This window comes from Lampris incognitus, chromosome 12, assembly GCF_029633865.1.
Source record: "Lampris incognitus isolate fLamInc1 chromosome 12, fLamInc1.hap2, whole genome shotgun sequence".
NCBI classification, from domain to species: Eukaryota; Metazoa; Chordata; class Actinopteri; order Lampriformes; family Lampridae; genus Lampris; species Lampris incognitus.
Window position 1 is genome coordinate 55,786,413 of NC_079222.1, and position 22,011 is coordinate 55,808,423.

Genomic DNA, 22,011 nt, shown 5'->3' on the forward strand with positions numbered 1-22,011 from the left:
TAAGTTGGAAACTTCTTTTGATGTACATGAAATGTAATGTGTTCGGTACATTTGATATGCAGCAACATAAGGTGCACATGATACTCCTCCTACAGCTTTCAAGCTGAACATGCCATTCCAAATTTATAATATTCATCTAGGCTCAGAATAGGTTGCTTGGATTTTGCAAAGACTTTGTCATCATCGTGGCGCTATGATAGGTAATTTAAGGTGTAAAAATTGTAATTGAAGGTATAAAAATTGAGAGCTCGTGCCCCTCACACTGTTTTATCTATAGTCATGATTTCTGGTTCATACGTCCCTCTCTTCACATGGAACAAATATACCTCAAGAACCCATAAACTACATCATCTTTAATATCCTCCCATTTTGAATTTTGCAAAAAGAAAAAAGAAAAACATGAAATAACAGCTGCTCCAGAATGTCTGAAACAATTTGCACAAAATTTGGTAAGTAGCAACTATAGACCAAAATTGTGCCGTAATACTTTTCGATTTTTTGCTCAAACAATACGGTCAAAACTGTCACGTGCAAGACCAACAATTAATATTTTACTTAATAACACTGTAACCATTTTAGATAAATGCTTACATTTACTTCCATTGTAAAGCTGAGATTCATATGTTTACTTTGAGCGATTGTCATTGGCTGAGCTATGGCTAAACTATTCAATATTTTCTGAATGTTTGGAAGTGGTAAAAAGGCAGAATTTGGTGACACAGTAGCACTGTTTGTAAAGTGCAATCCCATTAGGTTTTAATGTTCATCAGGTTAAAGTGGTGGAGTTTTAAGGCTCTTTAACATTTTAATCTGGTAACAGCTAGACAGTGACACAATCTGACACAATCACATTAGGTTATTCATAAACTTTAAATCTGGTTGCTATTGTAGTTTTGTAGGCTATTGTAGTTTGGACCTGCTGGACCTGCTGAGTGAGCAGTTACAAGTCAGCAGTGTCAGCCATCTCATTAGCTCACAGTTGTTAATGTTGAGACTGAGAATACACATGTACACCGATCAGCCAAAACATTAAAATCACCTGCCTAATATTGTGTAGGTCCCCCTTGTGCTGACAAAACAGCTCTGACCCATTGAGGCATGAACTCTACAAGACCTCTGAATGTGTCCACTGGTATCTGGCACCAGCAAATCCTTTAAGTCCTGTAAATTGCGAGGTGGGACCTCCATGGATTTGACTTGTTTTTTCAGCACGTCCCCCAGATGCTCAATCGGATTGAGAGCTGCGGAATTTGGAGGCCAAGGCAACACCTTGAACTCTTTTGTCATGTTCCTCAAACCATTCCTGAACATTTTTAGAGTGCAGGTGCATTATCCTGCTGAAAGAGGCCACTGCCATCAGAGAATGCCGTTGTCATGAATGGGTGTACTTGGTACTTATCGATGGGCGTTGGTAAACATCTGATCACAAAGAGCCACGTATATCAATAGCTCTGACAAAGACTCCTAGGTGATAAATATTGAGTCTCATCACCAGCCAGTCAGACTAGCTTGGTCTAGTCAGAAAGGCACGAACTGAGGAAGCCTCTTGGATGAGAGGCGAAACGTCTTCACGGATATATACCAAGTCCAGTTGCACTTGATTCAGCTCCTTTGGATAACCATGACTTGGATGAATGAGAACATTCACAGACATGTTTAGGTAAGTTGTGCGTGTCAAAGTAACATCCACATGAATGCCAAGACCCAAAGTTTCTCAGCAGAACATTGCGCAGAACATCACACTGCCTCTGCCGGCTTGCCTTCTTCCCATAGTGCATCCTGGTGCTATCTCTTCCCCAGGTAAATGACGTACACACACCTGGCCGTCCACATGATGTAAAAGAAAATGTGATTCATCAGACCAGGACACCTTCTTCCACTGCTCCATGGTCCAGTTCTGACGCTTACATGCCCATGGTATGCAATTTCAACAACGGATAGGGGTTATCGTGGGTACTCTGACCGGTCTGCAGCCATGCAGCCCCATACGCAGCAAGCTGCAATGCACTGTGTTCTGACACTTGTCTATCATAGCCAGCATTACATTTTTCAGCAATCTCAGCTACTGTAGCTCCTGCTGGGATTGGACCAGATGGGCTACCCATCGCTCCTCACATGCTTCAATGAACCTTGGGCGCCCATGACCCTGTCTCCGGTTCACCGGTTGTCCTTCTTTGGACCACTTTTGGTAGGTACTGACCAGTGCATACCAGGAACACCTCACAAGGAGTATCGTTTTGGAGATGCTCTGACCCAGTCGTCTAGCCATCACAATTTGGCCCTAGTCAAAGTCGCTCAGATCCTTATGCTTGCCCATTTTTACTGCTTCCAACACATCAACTTCAAGAGCTGACTTTTCACTCACAATGTTAATCACTTACCTGCCAGTGGTTTTAATGTTTTGGCTGATTGGCATATACTCATATTCGCACTTCCATTGGATGATGCAGTTTGGTAGCCAACTAAGCCATTTGGAACAAGGTTTATAGAGATTGATGATGGCACTGCCTTAAGTTCTCTCTTTGAAAGCAGGGGAAAGTATTGAAATTGGTTGGATTAAGTTTTTCTGAATTGGGCTTTTTTTTGTGCGGTCCCCAACAACAAGGGATTCAACATGAGAACCTGTGTATTATTAAATGTTCTTGAAATACATGTTTAACATTTCTTAATGTAACCTTTGGTTAAATTAGTGATAGAGTCAGAAGTACAATAATATATTGTAAAAAAGGATACATACCAATCGCACCAGGTTCTTGCTGATGGCGTTTTTGGCCTTTGGTCGATTTATTCCAAAAACGACAATTCCTGAGGAATAGGATGTGATCATTAAAAATAACATTTAAGATCATGTAAATCATGATAAATAGATATGAAAAGCTAAGCAAATACCAGATTCTGTAATAAAAATCATGAAATAAAGACACACGGCTGAGACAGTATCCTTTCATGTACACAGTATCCCAGTCAAAGCAATGCTCTCCAATTGTGCCGTCTGTCGGCTACGTAGCAAATTACAATTATCAACTCTGCTGACGATTTTGCTATCATGAAATAGTGAAAAGCGCAATCTATTATATTCCCAATCTGCATATGTTGTTCCTCCGTGCATCACAGAAGAACCATAGCATCCACTGTCCCAACATATTACATTGAGTATGGGTAGCGCCAACGAAAGACTTGCAATCTGGAAGTGAGAGCAGTTGAACTTTCATTCGGTAAAGAAAGGTCTACTGATACGTATTTCTTATCATTCTCTTCAAAGCTCAACTGGTTGAAAATTAATAGTCTTCAAAGTATCAAACACTAGAACAATTTACACAATTAAAAGCTAATAGAGCACACATATGCTAACCCACAGTGTCTTGCAAAAGTATTCAACCCCCTTGACAGTCGTCACTAATTTCTGGATTATAACAGCATGTTCCCAAAGCCAAAATAAGTTACGTATTACAAACATTTTATTAATGAATTAAAAACTAAAATACAGTGCTTGCACAAGTATTCAACCCCAACATATCAATACTTTGTAGAGTACCCTTTTGCAGCAATAACAGCCATGATTCTCTTTGGGTAAGTATGTTCAAGCTTTGCACATTCTTGCGGAGTAAGTAATTTTTGCCTTTTCTTCTAGGCAGAATTTGTACAGGTCTTGCAGGTTGGTGGGATGGTGCCTTAGGACTGTGATTTTCAGTCTGTGCCACAGATTTTCAATGGGGTTGAGGTCCGGACTGTGACTTTGCCACTCCAAAACGTTCACCTTTTTGTTGCTGAGCAATGCCATTGTTGCTTTAGCCTTGTGCTTAGGATCATTGTCTTGCTGGAAGGTGAACCTTCTCCAAAGCTTCAGTTTTATGGCAGACTGCAACAGGTTTTCGTCAAATATTTCCCTGTATTTAACTCCATCCATTCTTCCCTCAATTTGAACAAGGTTCCCAGTGCCTGCAGATGAAAAGCAACCCCATAGCACTATGCTGCCGGCACCATGTTTCACTGTAGGAAGGGTGATTTTTAGGGCATAATCAGTGTTGGGTTTGCGCCACACATAACGCTTTGAGGTTTGGGCAAAAAGCTCAACTTTTGTCTCATCTGACCACAAAACCTTCACCCACATCCTAACTGGGTCTCTCTCATAGTAGCAAACTCCAAGTGTCCTATATTTTGTTATATGCATAGTTTTGAGCAACGGCTTCTGTCTTGCCAGCCTCTCATACAGGCCAGATTTATGGAGAGCCCGTGATATGGTTGACTCATGCATATTTACTCCAGTTTCAGCCACTGACCTCTGGAGATCCTTCAAAGTCATTGCAGGATCATCTGTGGCTTTCCTCACCACCCCACGTCTTGCTCGGAAACTTGGTGTGATTCAGCTTCCACTTTCTGACAATGAATGCAACAGTGTTCCATGGGTCATCCAAACACTTGGATATTGTTTTGTATCCCTTTCCCGCATTCTGCATTTTAATCACTTTGTCTCTTACTTCAGTATTGTGTTCCTTTGACTTCATTTTCTGAGGAAGCTCATGCCCGGCTAAGGAACTTTACAGAGTGCTTTTTATACCCATAAACAAGACTTTAACATCTTACAGGTACACACTAATTATGTCCAATTGTGTTTACCTGAGTTTGTTTTAGGAATAATTTGTCATTTGTGTAACCTTGGAGCATTCAGAGCACAAGGAGTTGAATACTTATGCAAGCATTATATTTTAGTTTTTAATTTATTAATAAAAAGTGAATGAAACATAACTTGTTTTAGCTTTAGGAACATGCTGTTAGAGCTGATGAGTTCTGAAAAATAATATTGTTCAGGAACAGATGTGAGTATATTTTATAATCCAGAAATTAGTGATGCCTGTGAAGGGGGTTGAATACATTTGCAAGGCACTGTAGTGACCGGTGCCACATTGTTAGTCTTGCATGACTTGATTATGGCTTGTTTTCTACAAACCCCTATTCCAATGAAGTTGGGACGTTGTGTAAAACGTGAATAAAACCAAAATAAAATTATTTGCAAATCCTTTTCGACCTATATTCAATTGAATACACTACAAAGACAAGATATTAAATGTTCAAACTGATAAACTTTATTGTTTTTTGCAAATATTTACTCAATTTGAATTTGATGCCTGCAACACGATCCAAAGAAGCTGGGACAGGGGCAACAAAAGACTGGTAAAGTTGAGGAATGGTCAAAAAACACCTGTTTGGAACATTCCACAGGTGAACAGGTTAATTGGAAACAGGCGAGTGTCATGATTGGGTATAAAAGGAGCATCCCCGAAAGGCTCAGTCGTTCACAAGCAAGGATGGGGCGAGGATCACCACTTTGTCAACAACTGTGTGAGCAAATAGTCCAACAGTTTAAGAACAACGTTTCTCAACGTACAATTGCAAGGAATTTAGGGATTTCATCATCTACAGCCCATAATAAAAACAGGAGTATTTTTGCACATTCAGCTACCCATGGCTCCCCTATAGACATTAATGAACAGACATCTGCCATACTAGCCTACATTAACTTTTGTACTGCGAGTGTCACAACAAAAAAATCAGTCCGCACCTTTCCAAACCAGAAACTCTGGATGACCAGTGAGGTCCGGCAGCTGCTGAAAGTCCGGGATACAGCGTTCAAGTCAGGTCACTGTGAGGCCTAAAGCGCAGCCAGATCCAACCTCAAAAAGGGCATCAGAACAGCCAAACATAAATGTTCTCTACGAATAGAGGACCACTTTCACAATAACTCTGATCCCCGGTGAATGTGGCAAGGCATTGAGTCTGTCATAGACTACAAAAGCTCTAATTGCGGTCCCACTGTCCATGATGCCTCCCTGCCAGACAAGCTAAATCATTTCTATGCCCGCTTCGACAAGAACAATGCTGACCCAGCCACAAAAATCCCCAGCCACCCAGAAAACCAGGTGCTCACTCTATCAGTCGCAGAGGTCAGAGAGTCACTGCGCAGAGTGAACACACGGAAGGCTGCCGGACCGGACAGCATACCGGGTCGGGTCCTCCGGGAATGTGCCGACCAGATAGCTGAGGTCTTCACACCTGTATTTAACCTCTCACTGTCCCAATCAATAGTCCCGGCATGCTTTAAGACCACCTCTATCATTCCTGTCTCCAAGAAACCAACATCCACATGTCTAAATGACTACCGACCCATAGCACTCACCCCCATTGCCATGAAGTGCTTTGAGAGACTGGTTCTGGCTCACATCAAAAACACTATCCCCCCAGTATTCGACCCACATCAGTTTGCCTACCGTCCCAAAAGGTCTACTGAGGATGCCATTGGCACTGCCCTGCACGTTGCCCTGACCCACCTTGAACTTAACAACACATACATCCGGATGCTGTTTATAGATTACAGCTCTGCCTTCAACACTATCATCCCCGCCAAACTAACCACCAAACCCCTCTCCCTTGGTCTCAACCCCTCCCTCTGTAACTGGATCCTGGACTTCCTGACCAACAGACCTCAGTCTGTTAGGTTAGGTGAGCACTCCTCCTCCACCCTGACCCTCAGCACAGGTGCCCCTCAAGGCTGTGTTCTGAGCCCCCTCCTTTTCTCCCTCTTTACCCACGACTGCCTGCCAACTCACCCTTCAAATTTTATAGTTAAGCTTGCAGATGAAACCACAGTCATTGGCCGTATCACCAACAATGACGAGATGGCCTACAGAGATGAGATTGAGCACCTCACACCATGGTGTACTACCAACAATCTTGTCCTTAATGTGCAGAAGACAAAGGAGCTGATTGTGGACTTCAGGAGGTCTAGAAGCTGCAGCCACTCCCCCATACATATCAATGGGGTGGAAGTGGAGCGTGTTCCCAGCTTTAAATTCCTTGGAGTCCACATCAGCGATGACCTTTTGTGGACACCAAACACCCAGGCCCTTGTGAAAAAGGCCCAACAATGCCTGCATTTCCTGAGGAGGCTGAGGAGCGCCTGTCTACCCCCCAAAATTGTCACCAACTTCTACCACTGCACCATAGAGAGCATCCTGACCATCTGCATCTCAGTGTGGTATGGCAACTGCACCTCAGTAGACCAGAAAGCTCTGCAGCGGATCATCAAGGCAGCCCAGGATATCACCGGTACCCAGCTCCCAGCCATAAAAGACATTTATCACAAACGCTGCCTTCGAAGGAGTCTGAGCATCAGCAGAGATCCCACCCACCCCAACCATGGACTGTTCTCCCCCCTGCACTCTGGGAGGCGCTACAGGAGCCTCAGAGCCCGCACTACCAGGCTCAAAAACAGCTTCTTTCCACAAGCTGTTGCCCACCTGAACCTGGCTACCCACTGAATGTCTTTAGATATTTTTAAATATTTTGCACTCCAGCTCTTTTTTAACTTATTTTTAGCCTTTGGTCTTCATGTATTGTATTTGCTGTGTTTGTCTGTGTCTGTCTTGCACTGTTTGATGAAGCCACAGCCCTCATTTCATTTTTAACATGTGCCTGCAAATTGTTTTTAATGACAATAAATTGAATTGAATTGAATTGAATTGAATTGAATTGAATTGAATAATATCATCAAAAGATCCAGAGAATCCAGAGAAATCTCTGCACATAAGTGTCAAGGCCGAAAACCAACACTGAATGCCCGTGACCTTCGATCCCTTAGGTGGCACTGCATTAAAAACCGACATCATTCTGTAAAGGATATTACCATGTGGGCTCAGGAACACTTTGGAAAACCATCGTCAGTTAACACAGTTCATCGCTACATCTACAAGTGCAAGTTAAAACTCTACCATGCAAAGTGAAAGTCATATATCAACAACACCCAGAAACGGGTGCTTCTCTGGGCCCGAGCTCATCTGAGATGGACTGACACAAAGTGGAAAAGTGTGCTGTGGTCTGACGAGTTCACATTTCAAATTGTTTTTGGAAATCATGGACGTCTAGTCCTCCGGGCTAAAGAGGAAAAGGACCATCCAGATTGTTATCAGCGCAAAGTTCAAAAGCCAGCATCTGTGATGGTATGGAGGGTGTTAGTGCCCATGGCATGGGTAACTTGCACATCTGTGAAGGCACCGTTAATGCTGAAAGGTACATACAGGTTTTGGAGCAATATATGCTGCCATCCAAGCGACGTCTTTTTCAGGGTCGTCCCTGCTTATTTCAGCAAGACATTGCCAGGCCCCATTCTGCACGTGTTACAACAGCGTGGCTTCATAGTGAAAGAGTGCGGGTACTAGACTGGCCTGCCTGCAGTCCAGACCTGTCTCCCATTGAAATTGTGTGGTGCATTATGAAGCACAAAATACGACAATGGAGACGCCGGACTGTTCAGCAACTGAAGTCGTACATCAAGCAAGAATGGGAAAGAATTCCACCTACAAAGCTTCAACAATTAGTGTCCTCAGTTCCGAAATGTTAACTGAGTGTTGTTAAAAGGAAATGTGATGTAACACGGTGGTAAACATGCCGCTGTCCCAGCTTTTTTGGAACGTGTTGCAGGCATCAAATTCAAAAGTTAATATTTGAAAAAAAACAATAAAGTTTATCAGTTTGAACATTAAATATCTTGTCTTTATTGTGTATTCAGTTGAATATAGGTCGAAAAGGATTTACAAATCATTGTATTCTGTTTTTATTTACGTTTTACACAACTTCCCAACTTCATTGGAATTGGGGTTTGTAAAAGAAGACAGCACAGTTTATCGTAAAGGGGTTTCCTCTCTTCTTGAAGAGTATGTTTCAAACTTTAACTGTATTGATGACGTTATGGTGGTTTGAATGTTGGCACTATGACTGGTAGAGGGAGAGAGCTGGCTGATATGATGGAAAGAAGAAAGGTAGGCATACTGTATGTGCAAGAGACTAGGTGGAAGGGGAGTAAGTCCAGAAGTATCGGAAGTGGGTTCAAACTCTTCTACCATGGTGTGAATGGGAAGAGAAATGGGGTAGGGGTAATTCTGAAGGAAGAGTATGTCAAGAGTGTGCTGGAGGTGAAGAGAAAGTCAGACAGAGTGATGAGTATGAAGCTGGAAACTGAAGGTGTATTGCTGAATGTTATCAGTGCATATGACCTGCAAGTTTGGTGTGAGATGGAAGAGAAAGAAAATGCTGGAGGGAGTTGGATGACGTGGTGGAGAATGTACCCATGGAGGAGAGACTGGTGACTGGAGTGGACTTCAATGGACATGTTGGTGAAGGGAACCGAGGTGACGAGGAGGTATGGTGTCAAGGGGAGAAATTTAGAAGGACAGGTGGTGGTGGATATTGTGAAAAGGATGGAAATGGCTGTGGTGAATACATATTTCAAGAAGAGGGAGGAACACAGGGTGATGTACAAGAGTGGAGGAAAATGCACACAGGTGGACTATATCTTATGTAGAAGGCACGATCTGAAAGGGATTGAAGAGTGCAAGGTGGTGACAGGGGAGAACGTAGCTAGGCAGCATCGGATGGTAGTCTGTAGGATGACTTTGGAGACCAAGAAGAGGAAGCAAGTGAAGGCAGAGCCGAAAATCAAAAGGTGAAAGCTGAAGAAGGAAGACTGTTGTGTGGAGTTCAGGGAGGAGTTAAGACAGGTGCTGGGTGGTAGTGAAGAGTTGCCGTATGGCTGGGCAGGCACTGCAGAAATAGTGAGGGAGACAGCTAGGAAGGCACTTGTTGTGTCATCAGGACAGAGGAAGGAAGACAAGGTGACATGTGGTGGAATGAGGAAGTACAGCAAAGTATACGGAGGAAGAGGTTGGCAAAGAAGAAGTGGGTTAATCAGAGAGATGAAGAAAGTAGACAGGAGTACAAGGAGATGCAACGTAATGCGAAGAGAGAGGTGGCAAAGCCAAAGGAAAAGGCGTATGGTGAGTTGTATGACAGATTAGACACTAAGGAAGGAGAAAAGGACTTGTACCGATTAGCTAAACAGAGGGACCGAGCTGGGAAGGATGTTCAGCAAGTTAGGGTGATCAAGGATAGAGATGGAAATGTGCTGACAAGCGAGGAGAGTAGGCTGAGAAGGTGGAAGGAGTACTTTGAGGGGCTGATGAATGAAGAAAATGAGAGAGAAAAGGTTGGATGATGGGGGGATAGTGAATCAGGAAGAGCAGTGGATTAGCAAGGAGAAAGGGAGGGAAGCTATGAAGAGGGTGAAGAGTGGAAAGGCAGTTGGTCCTGGTGACATACGTGTGGAGACATGGAGATGTTTAGGAGAGCTGGCAGTGGGGTTTTTAATTAGACTGTTTAACACAATCTTGGAAAGCGAGAGGATACCTGAGGACTGGAGAAGAATATACTGGTACCGATTTTCAAGAACAAGGGTAATGTGCAGAACTGTAGCAACAATAGTGGTATAAAGTTGATCAGCCACAGCATGAAGATATGGGAAAGAGTAATAGAAGCTAAGTTAAGAGGAGAGCTGATGATTAGCGAGCAAGAGTATGGTTTCATGCCATGAAAGAGCACCACAGATGTGATGTTTGCTTTGAGAATGTTGAGTGAGAAATATAGAGAAGGCCAGAAGGTGTGTCTTTGTAGATTTAAAGAAAGCATATGACAGCGTGCTGAGACAGGAAGTGTGGTATTGTATGAGGAAGTCGGGAGTTGTATGTAGGAGTGGTGCAGGATATGTATGAGGGAAGTGTGACAATGGTGAGGTGTGCAGCTGGAATGACAGACGGGTTCAAGGTGGAGGTGGGATTACATCAAGGATCGGCTCTGAGCCCTTTCTTGTTTGCAATGGTGATGGACAGGTTGACGGACGAGATCAGGCAGGAGTCTCTGTGGACGATGATGTTTGCGGATGACATTGTGATCTGTAGTGAGAGTAGGGCCCAGGTTGAGGAGAGCCTGGAGAGGTAGAGGTATGGTACTTTTACAATACTGCAATACCCCCCCCCCCCAGAATTTTACAATACCTTCCCGAATTCACTACAATACTGCAACGAATTCGGGGGGCAGTCCAGCCGGGACGCGAACTCGTGTATTCTGCACCGCGGGTGACAACGTTAACCAAGCCTATTCATCCGCGATCGTTACATTGCCTCCATTCTTCTGGAAAGGCATCCCCGGCCGGACCGTCAACGCCGGGGCCGCGAACTCGTGTATTCCGCACCGCGGGCGACAACGTTAACCAGTCGACTAAAGGGTCCGGCCCGTTAGCCAAGGGCTACTGAGCCTGTTCATCCGTGATCGTTACAATACCGTGGCAAACGTAGAAGTAACGACAAAGGTAACTTTTCAGTCTCCTTTATTGAGCACACGCAGAGACAAGAACTTAAGAGAAATGTGACACAATACGTAGGGGTCATCTACCTGAACAACAAAGTTGATCAGGGTTTCAGTACCAAAGTTACACAACACAACAGAATGACAACTACAATTACACCACACCAAATAGTAATCACATGAACGCATAAAACACTTACAACACATTTAATAACCACTGACAATCTGAACGTTGTGCCTGATGGGTAAAACAGGACGGCACAATTCTGACGGGGTAGCCGCCTCTTTGCTACAGTACGTTTCTCCGGGTTCCTTGCCAGGCTTCCGAAAAACGCCCTCTGGTCCAAGGTTCTATCGCTCGTTCGTCCTGTATGTAGGGGTACACCTTGAAAAAAGTTATCTTCGACTGCCCTCTGGCTCATTATCCTCCTCTTTTCCCTCCTGCTCGTCATGTTTGCTAGTAGCAGGTGCTGCCACTCTTGTGCTAGCTAGCTGCTACTGTGCTGTGCTGTGCTGTGCCCTTCCTTGTTGGTCTTCCGAAATGACCATGGCTTTCTTAGGGTTCGGCTGACCTGCTGGTCTGAACAAACTAAACACATCTGACTGTCTTTTTGACATTTTTTAATCAATGGCTTTTGATAGAGCAGGTGGCTAGTTGTTGTGAGTCTAATGTCGCGGTAATGTTAGCGCCTGTGACATTTACCTTGAATGATGAGCCGCTCACCACCATAGCCATATAGTGGGCGAGTGGAGGGCTGCAATGCACTCTGAATTCCCAGTCTTCTGAAAGCTTGTGTGGGAATGACATTAGCTGAGGACCCAGTGTCTACTTTAAAACTGAGTGTGCTTTTGTTTGGACCTACTTGCATATCAGCGAAAACTTGATCCGTATTTTTACTGTCTTTACCTTGTGTCAATGCGTCGATGAACAGTTCTTCATTGTCTGAGCATCTGTCAGACTCATTTTCCTCCACAGTGTGTACGCCTTTTCCTGGTCTGGAGAGACACACTTTAGCGAAATGGTTCCATTTGCTGCAGCTGTTGCATTGCTTGCCTTTTGCTGGGCAGGTTGCGTTTCCACTGTGAGTCTTGTTCCCACAGTATTTGCATCCTTTACTGCGGTTGTTGTCTCTCGCTCTCCATGAGGCATTGTCTGACGCTGCGCGCCATTTTGTGTCGTCCTCGCGCCTTTTCCAATGCTTCTTCTTTGTTGCATCCCGACCGATTGCATGCACAGCCTGTTCGCGCGTGCCCGTGCTGGTGCTAGCAATGGTTTTGAGCTGTGCTTGTGATGATTCATGAGACCTAGCAACGTCTATTGCTTTTTCCAATGTTAGCTCGGAACCGATGTTCAGTAGTTTTTCTCTCACTCTCGGTGAATGAACTCCGAAAACGATACGGTCTCTGATCTCCTCTTCACTCTCTCTATAATTACAGTCCTTCACAAGCAGTCTCAAAGCAGTCACAAACAGTTCGAAAGGCTCGCTAGCTGCCTGTGCCCTTCCATGGAATTTATGGCGCGCGAAGATCACATTTGCTTTGGGTTTTACATACCGTTCAAAACGACCGTAGTATGTTTCCAACAACTTCCCCTCCGCTTCTGAGAGCGTCCATGTATTGTAAATGTCCCGTCCATTTTCTCCTACCCAAATCAGTAGGTAGCTGCATTTTTCTTCCTCCTATTTCCTCTTTAAAGGTCCAGAAAACATCAATTCGACGTGCAGTTTAAACTTGCGCCATGCTTCGGGCAGACTGCTAGCTTCCCAGTCCATGCGGGGTGCAGGAACTCCAGCGACGTCCATTCTGACTTTTCTGTTTCTTCTTTCTTCTCCTTTTCACGCTTTCACTCTGACACCATGTCTGACTTTCTGTCAGTTTGGAGGAATCCGACGACGACTTTATAATTCAGTGTCTTTATTTCAACGGTGACGGCTACAATCATACAGTAGCTAGCTCCACAGTAGTGACTCGTCTGAGTGCTAAACATAGACTGACGATTATGTGGTTCCCCTGCGTCCTCATGCGTCAGATGGACCAATCAGCTTGCAGCTAACTTAACAGCCAATAGGAGTGCTTGTATCACATCAGATGGACCAATCAGCTTGCAGCTAACTTAACAGCCAATAGGAGTGCTTGTATCACATCCTTATAGCCAAATGGGCTATTATATTCTAGAGAATATTACACTTCCATACGCCCGCTTTTAAGCCAGAAGGTGCCGGTCGGATTGTATCCAAACTCCGGTTGCTCGTGCAAATCCATCCTCACCAAAACGTAAGAAGCAGCCTAGCTTAGAACCCAAACACGATACATATGTTTTATGTCCGCTACGTTTCATCATCCAGTTGATTCAGCGGCAGCTGTAAAGAGCGTACAGCCCATTCAAAAATTGAGCTTTATTTCTGATTATTGCGTTTTCCGCATCATCGAAACATAACCTTTTATGAGAAAATCTCAATGCATCTAAGAATCAATCCCCCCACCCCACCCCACCCCTATAGGACAGTTACAAGTACCTGGCTATTCCACGGTCAAATGGAAACCACGGGGAGGCAGCAAGGAGGTCAGCTACAGACAAATACCTCCATAGAGTGAGGCAGGTCCTGAAGAGCCACCTCAATAGGAAGAATATGATCCAAGCCATCAACATACACTCACTGGCCACTTTATTAGGTACACCTTGCTAGTACCGGGTTGGACCCCCTTTTGCCTTCAGAACTGCCTTAATCCTTCGTGGCATAGATTCAACAAGGTACTGGAAACATTCCTCAGAGAGTTTGGTCCATATTGACATGATAGCATCACGCAGTTGCTGCAGATTTGTCGGCTGCACATCCATGATGCGAATCTCCCGGTCCACCACATCCCAAAGGTGTTCTATTGGATTGAAATCTGGTGACTGTGGAGGCCATTTGAGTACAGTGAACTCATTGTCATGTTCAAGAAACCAGTCTGAGATGATTCGAGCTTTATGACATGGCGCGTTATCCTGCTGGAAGTAGCCATCAGAAGATGGGAACACTGTGGTCATAAAGGGATGGACATGGTCAGCAACAATACTCAGGTAGGCTGTGGCGTTGACACGATGCTCAATTGGTACTAAGGGGCCCAAAGTGTGCCAAGAAAATATCCCCCACACCATTACACCACCACCACCAGCCTGAACCGTTGGTACAAGGCAGGATGGATCCATGCTTTCATGTTGTTGACGCCAAATTCTGACCCTATCATCCGAATGTCGCAGCAGAAATCGAGACTCATCAGACCAGGCAACGTTTTTCCAATCTTCTATTGTCCAATTTTGATGAGCCTGTGCGAATTGTAGCCTCAGTTTCCTGTTCTTAGCTGACAGGAGTGGCACCCGGTGTGGTCTTCTGCTGCTGTAGCCCATCTGCCTCAAGGTTCGACGTGTTGTGCGTTCAGAGATGCTCTTCTGCATACCTCGGTTGTAATGAGTGGCTATTTGAGTTACTGTTGCCTTTCTATCAGCTCGAACCAGTCTGGCCATTCTCCTCTGACCTCTGGCATCAACAAGGGATTTTCGCCCACAGAACTGCCGCTCACTGGATATTTTCTCTTTTTCGGACCATTCTCTGTAAATCCTAGAGATGGTTGTGCGTGAAAATCCCAGTAGATCAGCAGTTTCTGAAATACTCAGACCAGCCTGTCTGGCACCAACAACCATGCCACGTTCAAAGTCACTTAAATGACCTTTCTTCCCCATTCTGATGCTCGGTTTGAACTGCAGCAGATCGTCTTGACCATGTCTACATGCCTAAATGCATTGAGTTGCTGCCATGTGATTGGCTGATTAGAAATTTGCGTTAACGAGCAGTTGGACAGGTGTGCCTAATAAAGTGGCCGGTGAGTGTATCCGCCCTTCCAGTGATCAGATACCCAGCTGGAATAATAAGCTGATCAAAGGAGTAGATAAAGGCCACATATATCAGGACATGGAAACGCCTCACACTATATGGAGGGTTCCACCTGAAGTCCAGCAGCTTGAGACTGTACGGTAAGCGAAAAGATGGGGGCCGGGAGTTAGTGGGTGTCAGGGCCACTGTGCAGAATGATACAAGGAACATCCATGAGCACATCAAAAAGAGGGGCCCCCAGGATGAACTGCTAAGTGAGTACCTCAGGGGCAGAAGACAGAGAGTGTGGAGGAAGAAGAGAACGTATCATGGAATATCAAGCCCCTCCACGGGATGTACCATCGACAGATAGAAGACGTTAGCTGGTATCAGGAAAAACTAAAATTGGTTAGAAAAGGCTGGACTGAAGGGCAGCACAGAGGCTCTGATCATAGCAGCACAAGAACAGGCACTCAGGACCAGATCGGTTGAGGCAGAGGTCTACCACAACAGACACGTTCCAAGATACAGGCTGTGCAAAGATGACCCTGAGACAGTCCAGCACTTAGTAGCAGGGTGTAAAATGCTAGTTGGGAAAGCATATACTGAAAGGCATAACCAAGTGGCTGGGATAGTGTACAGGAATATCTCTACTGAATACAGACTGGAAGTCCCCAAGTCCAAATGGGAGACACTGCCAAAGGTGGTTGAGAGTGGCAGAGCTAACAGTCTGTGGGACTTCAAGTTCCAGACTAACAAGCAGGTGCTGGCTAACCAACCAGATATTGTGGTGGTCAACAAGGAGCAGAAGACAGCAGTAGTGATCAATGTAGCAATTTCAAGCAACGGCAACATCAGGAAGAAAGAGCATGAGAATCAAGAGAAATACCAAGGGCCGAGGGAAGAACTAGATCGGATATGGAAGGTGAAATCCGCAGTAGTCCCAGTGGTAATAGGAGCACTAGGGGCTGTGACCTCCATAACTGGGAGAGTGGCTTCAACAGATTCCAGGAACACCATCTGAGGTCTCTGTTCAGAAGAGTGCAGTCCTAGGAACAGCTAAGATACTGCGCAGAACCCTCCAACTCCCAGGCCTCTGGTAGAGGACCCAAGCTTGAGGAAGACACAAACCACCTGAAAACGGTGAGAGGGAGATTTTAGGGAGGTTTAGGACTAATTTGTCATTTGTGTAAACTTGGGACCTTTCAGAGCACAAGGGGTTTAATACTTATTATATTCTAGTCTTTATTTACAAAAAGTCAGCTAAACATAACTTATTTTGGCTTTGGGAACATGCTGTTAGAGCTTATGGGTTCACAAGAATAATATTGTTCAGGAACAGATGTGAGTATCTTTTATAATCCAGACATTAGTGATGACTGTCAAGGGGATTGAATACTTCCGCAAGGCAGTGTATGAATATTTGTTACAGGTATATCTTGTAATTTGCGATTCAGTTACTGTGTGGGTCACTCCACAGTTGCAGGGATTATTAAAAATGTATGTGAAGCCATACAGGATAACCTACTACTACTACTTTCGGCTGCTCCCGTTAGGGGTCGCCACAGCAGATTATCCGTTCCCATTTCTTCCTGTCTTCTGCGTCTTCCTCTGTCACGCCAGCTACCTACATGTCCTCCCTCGCCACATCCATAAACCTCTCTTTGGCCTTCCCCTTTTCCTCTTCCCTGGTAGCTCCATATTCAGCATCCTTCTGCCAATATTCCCAGCATCTCTCCTCCACATATGTCCAAACCATCCCAATCTTGTCTCTCCTGCTTTGTCTCCAAATCGTCTAACCTGAGCTGTCCCTCTAATATACTCGTTCCTAATCCTGTCCTTCTTCATCACTCCCAATGAAAATCTCAGCATCATCAACTCTGTCACCTCCAGCTCCACCTCCTTTTCCTCAGTGCCAGTCTCCAAACCTTATATGCCTTTGCCACCTCTACTCCTTTCATTCTCACCATTCCGCTGTTCTCCCTCTCGTGTACGCATATGTATTCCGTCTTGCTCCTGCTGACTTTCATTTCTCTTCTCTCCAGTGCATACATCCACTTCTCCAGGCTCTCCTCAACCTGCACCCTACTCTCACTACAGCTCACAATGTCATCTGCAAACATCCCTTATCTTGTCCGTCAACCTGTCCATCACCATTGCAAACAAGAAAGGGCTCAGAGTCGATCCTTGATGTAATCCCACCTCCACCTTGAACCCATGTTATTCCTACTGTACACCTCACCACTGTCATACTGCCTTCATACATATCCTGCACCTCTCCTACATACTTCTCTGCCACTCCTGACTTCCTCATACAATACCATTACATTACATTACAGTCATTTAGCTGACACTTTTATCCAAAGCGACTTACCATAAGTGCATTTAGGAAATCGGGAGAACTACTAGTCACCAGAGGTCATAAGTGCATCTTCTCTCTAAACAAGCATCTAAGAGCAAAACCAGTGCTAAAGTAAAAGCGCAAGAAAGAGATTTTTTTTTAATGAGTGAATACAGTAAGTACTAAGAGCAAGTAACAGGGTAGTAGTTTTTGAAGAGGTGAGTTTTCAACCTGCGCCGAAAGATGGGCAGCGACTCCGCTGTCCTGACATCAGTGGGGAGTTCATTCCACCACTGTAGGGCCAGGACAGAAAAGAGCCATGACCGGGTCGATCGGCAGCAGGAGCCTCTGAGCAACAGGGCAACCAGGCGCCCCGAGGTAGCAGAGCAAAGTGGCCGGGCGGGAGTGCAGGGCTTGACCATGGCCTGGAGATAGGAAGGAGCTGTTCCTTTCACTGCCCTGTAGGCTAGCACCAGAGTCTTAAAACTGGATGTGAGCAGCTACTGGGAGCCAGTGTAGGGACATGAGAAGGGGAGTTGTGTGAGAGAACTTAGGGCAACCACGAGCTGCAGCTTTCTGAACAAGCTCCAGAGGTCTGATGGCCAACGCCAGGGTGCCAGCAAGGAGGGAGGTGCCGTAGTCCAGCCGGGAGATGACCAGAGCCTGGATGAGCACCTGTGCCGTCTCGTCAGTGAGGACTGGGTGAATCCTCCTGATGTTATAGAGGAGATAGATATCTGCAGGAGCGAGCAACTCATGCAACGTTTGCAGCAAATGACAGTTGGTCGTCCAGGATCACACCCAGATTCCTCGCAGTCCGAGTTGGCATCACCACGGTGTTGTCAATGGTGATGGCCAGGTCTCGGTGCGGGCAACCTTTCCCTGAGAGGAACATCAGCTCTGTCATGTCCAGATTGAGCTTCAGGTGGTGTGTCACCATCCACTGCGAGATGCCAGTCAAGCATGCAGCAATGCGTGTCTGTATTTGTGTGTCAAAGGGAGGGGAGGACAAGATCAGCTGGGTGTCATCGGCATAACAATGGTAAGAGAAGACATGCGAGCGAATAACAGAACCCAGGGATGTCGTGTACAGGGAGAACAGGAGAGGACCCAGAACTAAACCTTGTGGAACGCCTGTAGTCAGTCTGCGAGGCTCCGACACAGATCCCCTCCATGTCACCTGATAGGAACGACCCGTCAGATAGGATGCAAACATTGAGAGTGCAGGTGACACCAAGCACTTCGAGGGTAAAGAGGAGGATCTGGTGGTTCACTGTGTCGAATGCAGCTGACAGGTCCAGGAGTATCAGGACAGAGGAGAGAGAGTTTGCTCTCACAGAGTGCAGCGATTCTGTCACTGCAAGGAGGGCGGTCTCTATCGAGTGACCCACCTTGAACCCAGACTGGTTGGGGTCCAGGAGGTTGTTCTGGTGGAGGCAGGGTCCGAAATTAACTTTTTGGCTTACCGGCCAAGGGGACTGGTAGATGAAAAAAATCTACCGGCCAAGCATATTTTTTACCGGCCAAAATAATTAGTAGCCCTTTTTGTGAAATACATACGTTTTCAGTACATATCAATGAGAGAATAAGGTATTGTGTTGTCTGTGAAAGTTCTCATTCATCCAGGTCATGGTTTGAAAGAGGGGTGAAGGAAGCCATCTATGTGAAACTGGAAAAACCATCCCTCAACAGAGGAGGAGGTCTGCGACACCACCTATCTCCCACTTACCATGCCGTCCTTTCATCTCTACCCAGGAGACTCAAGAAGCTTAGCCTCCAAGAAAAACAGTCAGTCACTAACGGCTCCAACGACTCATGACCACTGAATGGAGCACTAACGAAGTCGAAACTAACACCCCCAACGACTGTCGCTGCTTAACATCGGATCACAAAGAGCCACGCATATCAATACCTCTGATAATGACGGGCGTTGCTACACATCGGAACACAAAGAGCCATGGACATCAATAGCTCTGATAACGACTCCAAAGAGGATAAATATTTGAGTTTCATCACCAGCCAGTCAGACTAGCTTGGTCTAGTCAGAAAGGCACGAACTGATGAAGCCTCTTGGATGAGAGGCGAAACGTCTTCACGGATATATACCAAGTCCAGTTGCACCGATTCAATTCCTTTGGATAAGGTATTGTGTTGAATAAAAGCTTTTAAAAATGTGACAAGAGCAGATCTGAAGCAAAAATATTTTTATGTAAAATTAGTCAATTGTTAAAAGATAAAATGTTACAAGTATGATTTCGTGTTTTATTTGCAGTATTATTATAACTACTCGAGTGCTCCACATGCCCATCCCTAGTCTCAGACTACTTCTCACTCTACAGCAGCGACTCTCGAGTGCTCCACATGCCCATCCCTAGTCCCAGACTACTTCTCACTCTACAGCAGCCACTCTGTTTGCACCATCCATGAAGTCTGGCCTCCTGCTCCTGACAGAGACTTGGTGCCACAGATCAACAGCACTGGTTGGGTCATACTCCCTGATCTCAGGAGATGACAGCTGCACCATCAGTAGATCTGAGAGTGTGTCTGAGTTGAGGTTGGACCGCCAATCAGTTTTAAGCTGTTCCATGGTGTTGAAGCTAGAACACAACTAACGTTAGTGCAAGCTAGGTGTCACATATTAGTAGGGTTACCAACAATCTATCCCAGGAAAACGCGACAGGAGGGATGGGAGGGCGGAGGCAATCAAGAAAAAATTGCCAGAGTAACAGCCTACATGACGCTTTGTATAGGTAGCCCAGAGCCTTATGTAATAATAATAATAATAATAATAAGGTCCATAAAAGTTCAACCCCTCCTCCACGTGGCACGGACCGGGCAACGCAAGTATGGCAAGCCAGCAATACAAGCGCCCAAAGGGGCTCTGACAAAAACAAAAGCACCGAGTCTCCAAAAGTACCGGGCTGGCATCCGGCGGGGGTTAGCTTGCCTCGTCGGCAAGAGAGGCTCTTTAACCTTGGTCGGTAACTCTCCTAGAGCTGGTATCTCGAAAAATACTGGTGGTTGTGCAACCTAAAATTCACTAAAACATTTATTATGGAAACTCCATAAACTCAATCTGGAGCTCAATCTGGACAAGACAGAGCTGATGTTCCTCCCGCGGAAAGGTTGCCCACACCGAGACCTGGTCATCACCATTGACAACACCGTGGTGACGCCAAATCGGACTACGAGGAATCCGGGTGTGATCCTGGACGACCAACTGTCGTTTGCTGAAAACATTGCATCGGTTGCTCGCTCCTGCAGATTTCTCCTCTATAACATCAGGAGGAGTCGCCCATTCCTCACCGACGAGATGGCACAGGTGCTCATCCCGGCTCTGGTCATCTCCCGGCTGGACTACGGCAACTTCCTCCTTGCTGGCGCCCCGGCGTCGGCCATCAGACCTCTGGAGCTTGTTCAGAAAGCTGCAGCTCGTGTGGCGTTCAACCGCCCTAAGTTCTCCCACACAACTCCCCTTCTCATGTCCCTACACTGGCTCCTAGTAGCTGCTCGCATCCAGTTTAAGACTCTGGTGCTAGCCTACAGGGCAGGGAAAGGAACAGCTCCTTCCTATCTCCAGGCCATGGTCAAGCCCTACCCCCCGCTCGACCACTTCGCTCTGCCGCCTCGGGGCGCCTGGTTGCCCCATCGCTCAGAGGCCCTTGCTGCCGATCGATCCGGTCATGGCTCTTTTCTGTCCTGGCCCCACAGTGGTGGAATGAACTCCCCACTGATGTCAGGACAACGGAGTCACTTTCCATCTTTCGGCGCAGGTTGAAAACGCACCTCTTTAAGAACTACTACCCTGTTACTTGCTCTTAGCACTTATTGTATTCACTCATTAAAAAAAAATCTCTTTCTTGCACTTTTACTTTAGCACTGGTTTTGCTCTTAGATGCTTGTTTAGATGCACTTATGACCTCTGGTGACTAGTAGTTCTCCTGATTTCCTACGTGAAATCCACTTATTGTAAGTCGCTTTGGATAAAAGCGTCGGCTAAATGACTGTAATGTAATGTAATGTAACTCGTATTACCAGATATTAATACCGCATCGGTCGTCGTTTGGGTTACCAAGGACCGCGATCTTCAGTGAGGAACTAGGCTGAAAAGTGTGCTACTGGAACAAACTATACCCAAAATGCACCCGAGGATCACCACACCAAGGACATTCCTCAAACAGGCCCCCATGGTGCACCATCTCAAAATCCCACTAAAGCCAGTCGACAGAAATTGTCTGCTTCCTTCAACCCAAAAACATCGGTAATTCAAAGAACCTATGACATCTGGCGTGCCAATAACCCCACAAACAGGCTAAATCTAGACGACAACAAACTTGCAAATGTCCGCCGTGATATCGTCAATAAGAAAAGACTAACCGAAATTGAGCTGCAAGCCATCCAAGCAGGAGTGAAGCAGAGAGATGAGAATGTAAAACCTGATGAGAGGGATACAAACGCAGATCCAGAGGAGCAAAATGAAGATAAGAATCACAAAAATGAGAGAACTGATAAGCCAGGTGACCAAAAACCACCGAACAAAGATACACAAGATGAGAAAGTGAGCGCAATGAAAAAAAGCATCCTTAGAAAATATGAAATAGCCAAAGAAACCCTAATAGGCCAGAG

The 22,011-nt window shown here is 45.6% G+C and overlaps 1 protein-coding gene across 3 annotated transcripts in view; it reads right to left on the bottom strand.

The window, feature by feature from the left end:
• The window catches only part of auh (AU RNA binding protein/enoyl-CoA hydratase), a 140,328-nt gene that overhangs the window by 89,799 nt on the left and 28,518 nt on the right, over nt 1–22,011 (bottom strand). For all 3 annotated transcript variants that reach the window (XM_056290720.1, XM_056290719.1, XM_056290718.1), the window contains exon 2: nt 2,738–2,805. In XM_056290720.1, the coding sequence (XP_056146695.1) occupies nt 2,738–2,805 (68 nt within the window). The remainder of the gene's footprint in view (nt 1–2,737; nt 2,806–22,011) is intronic.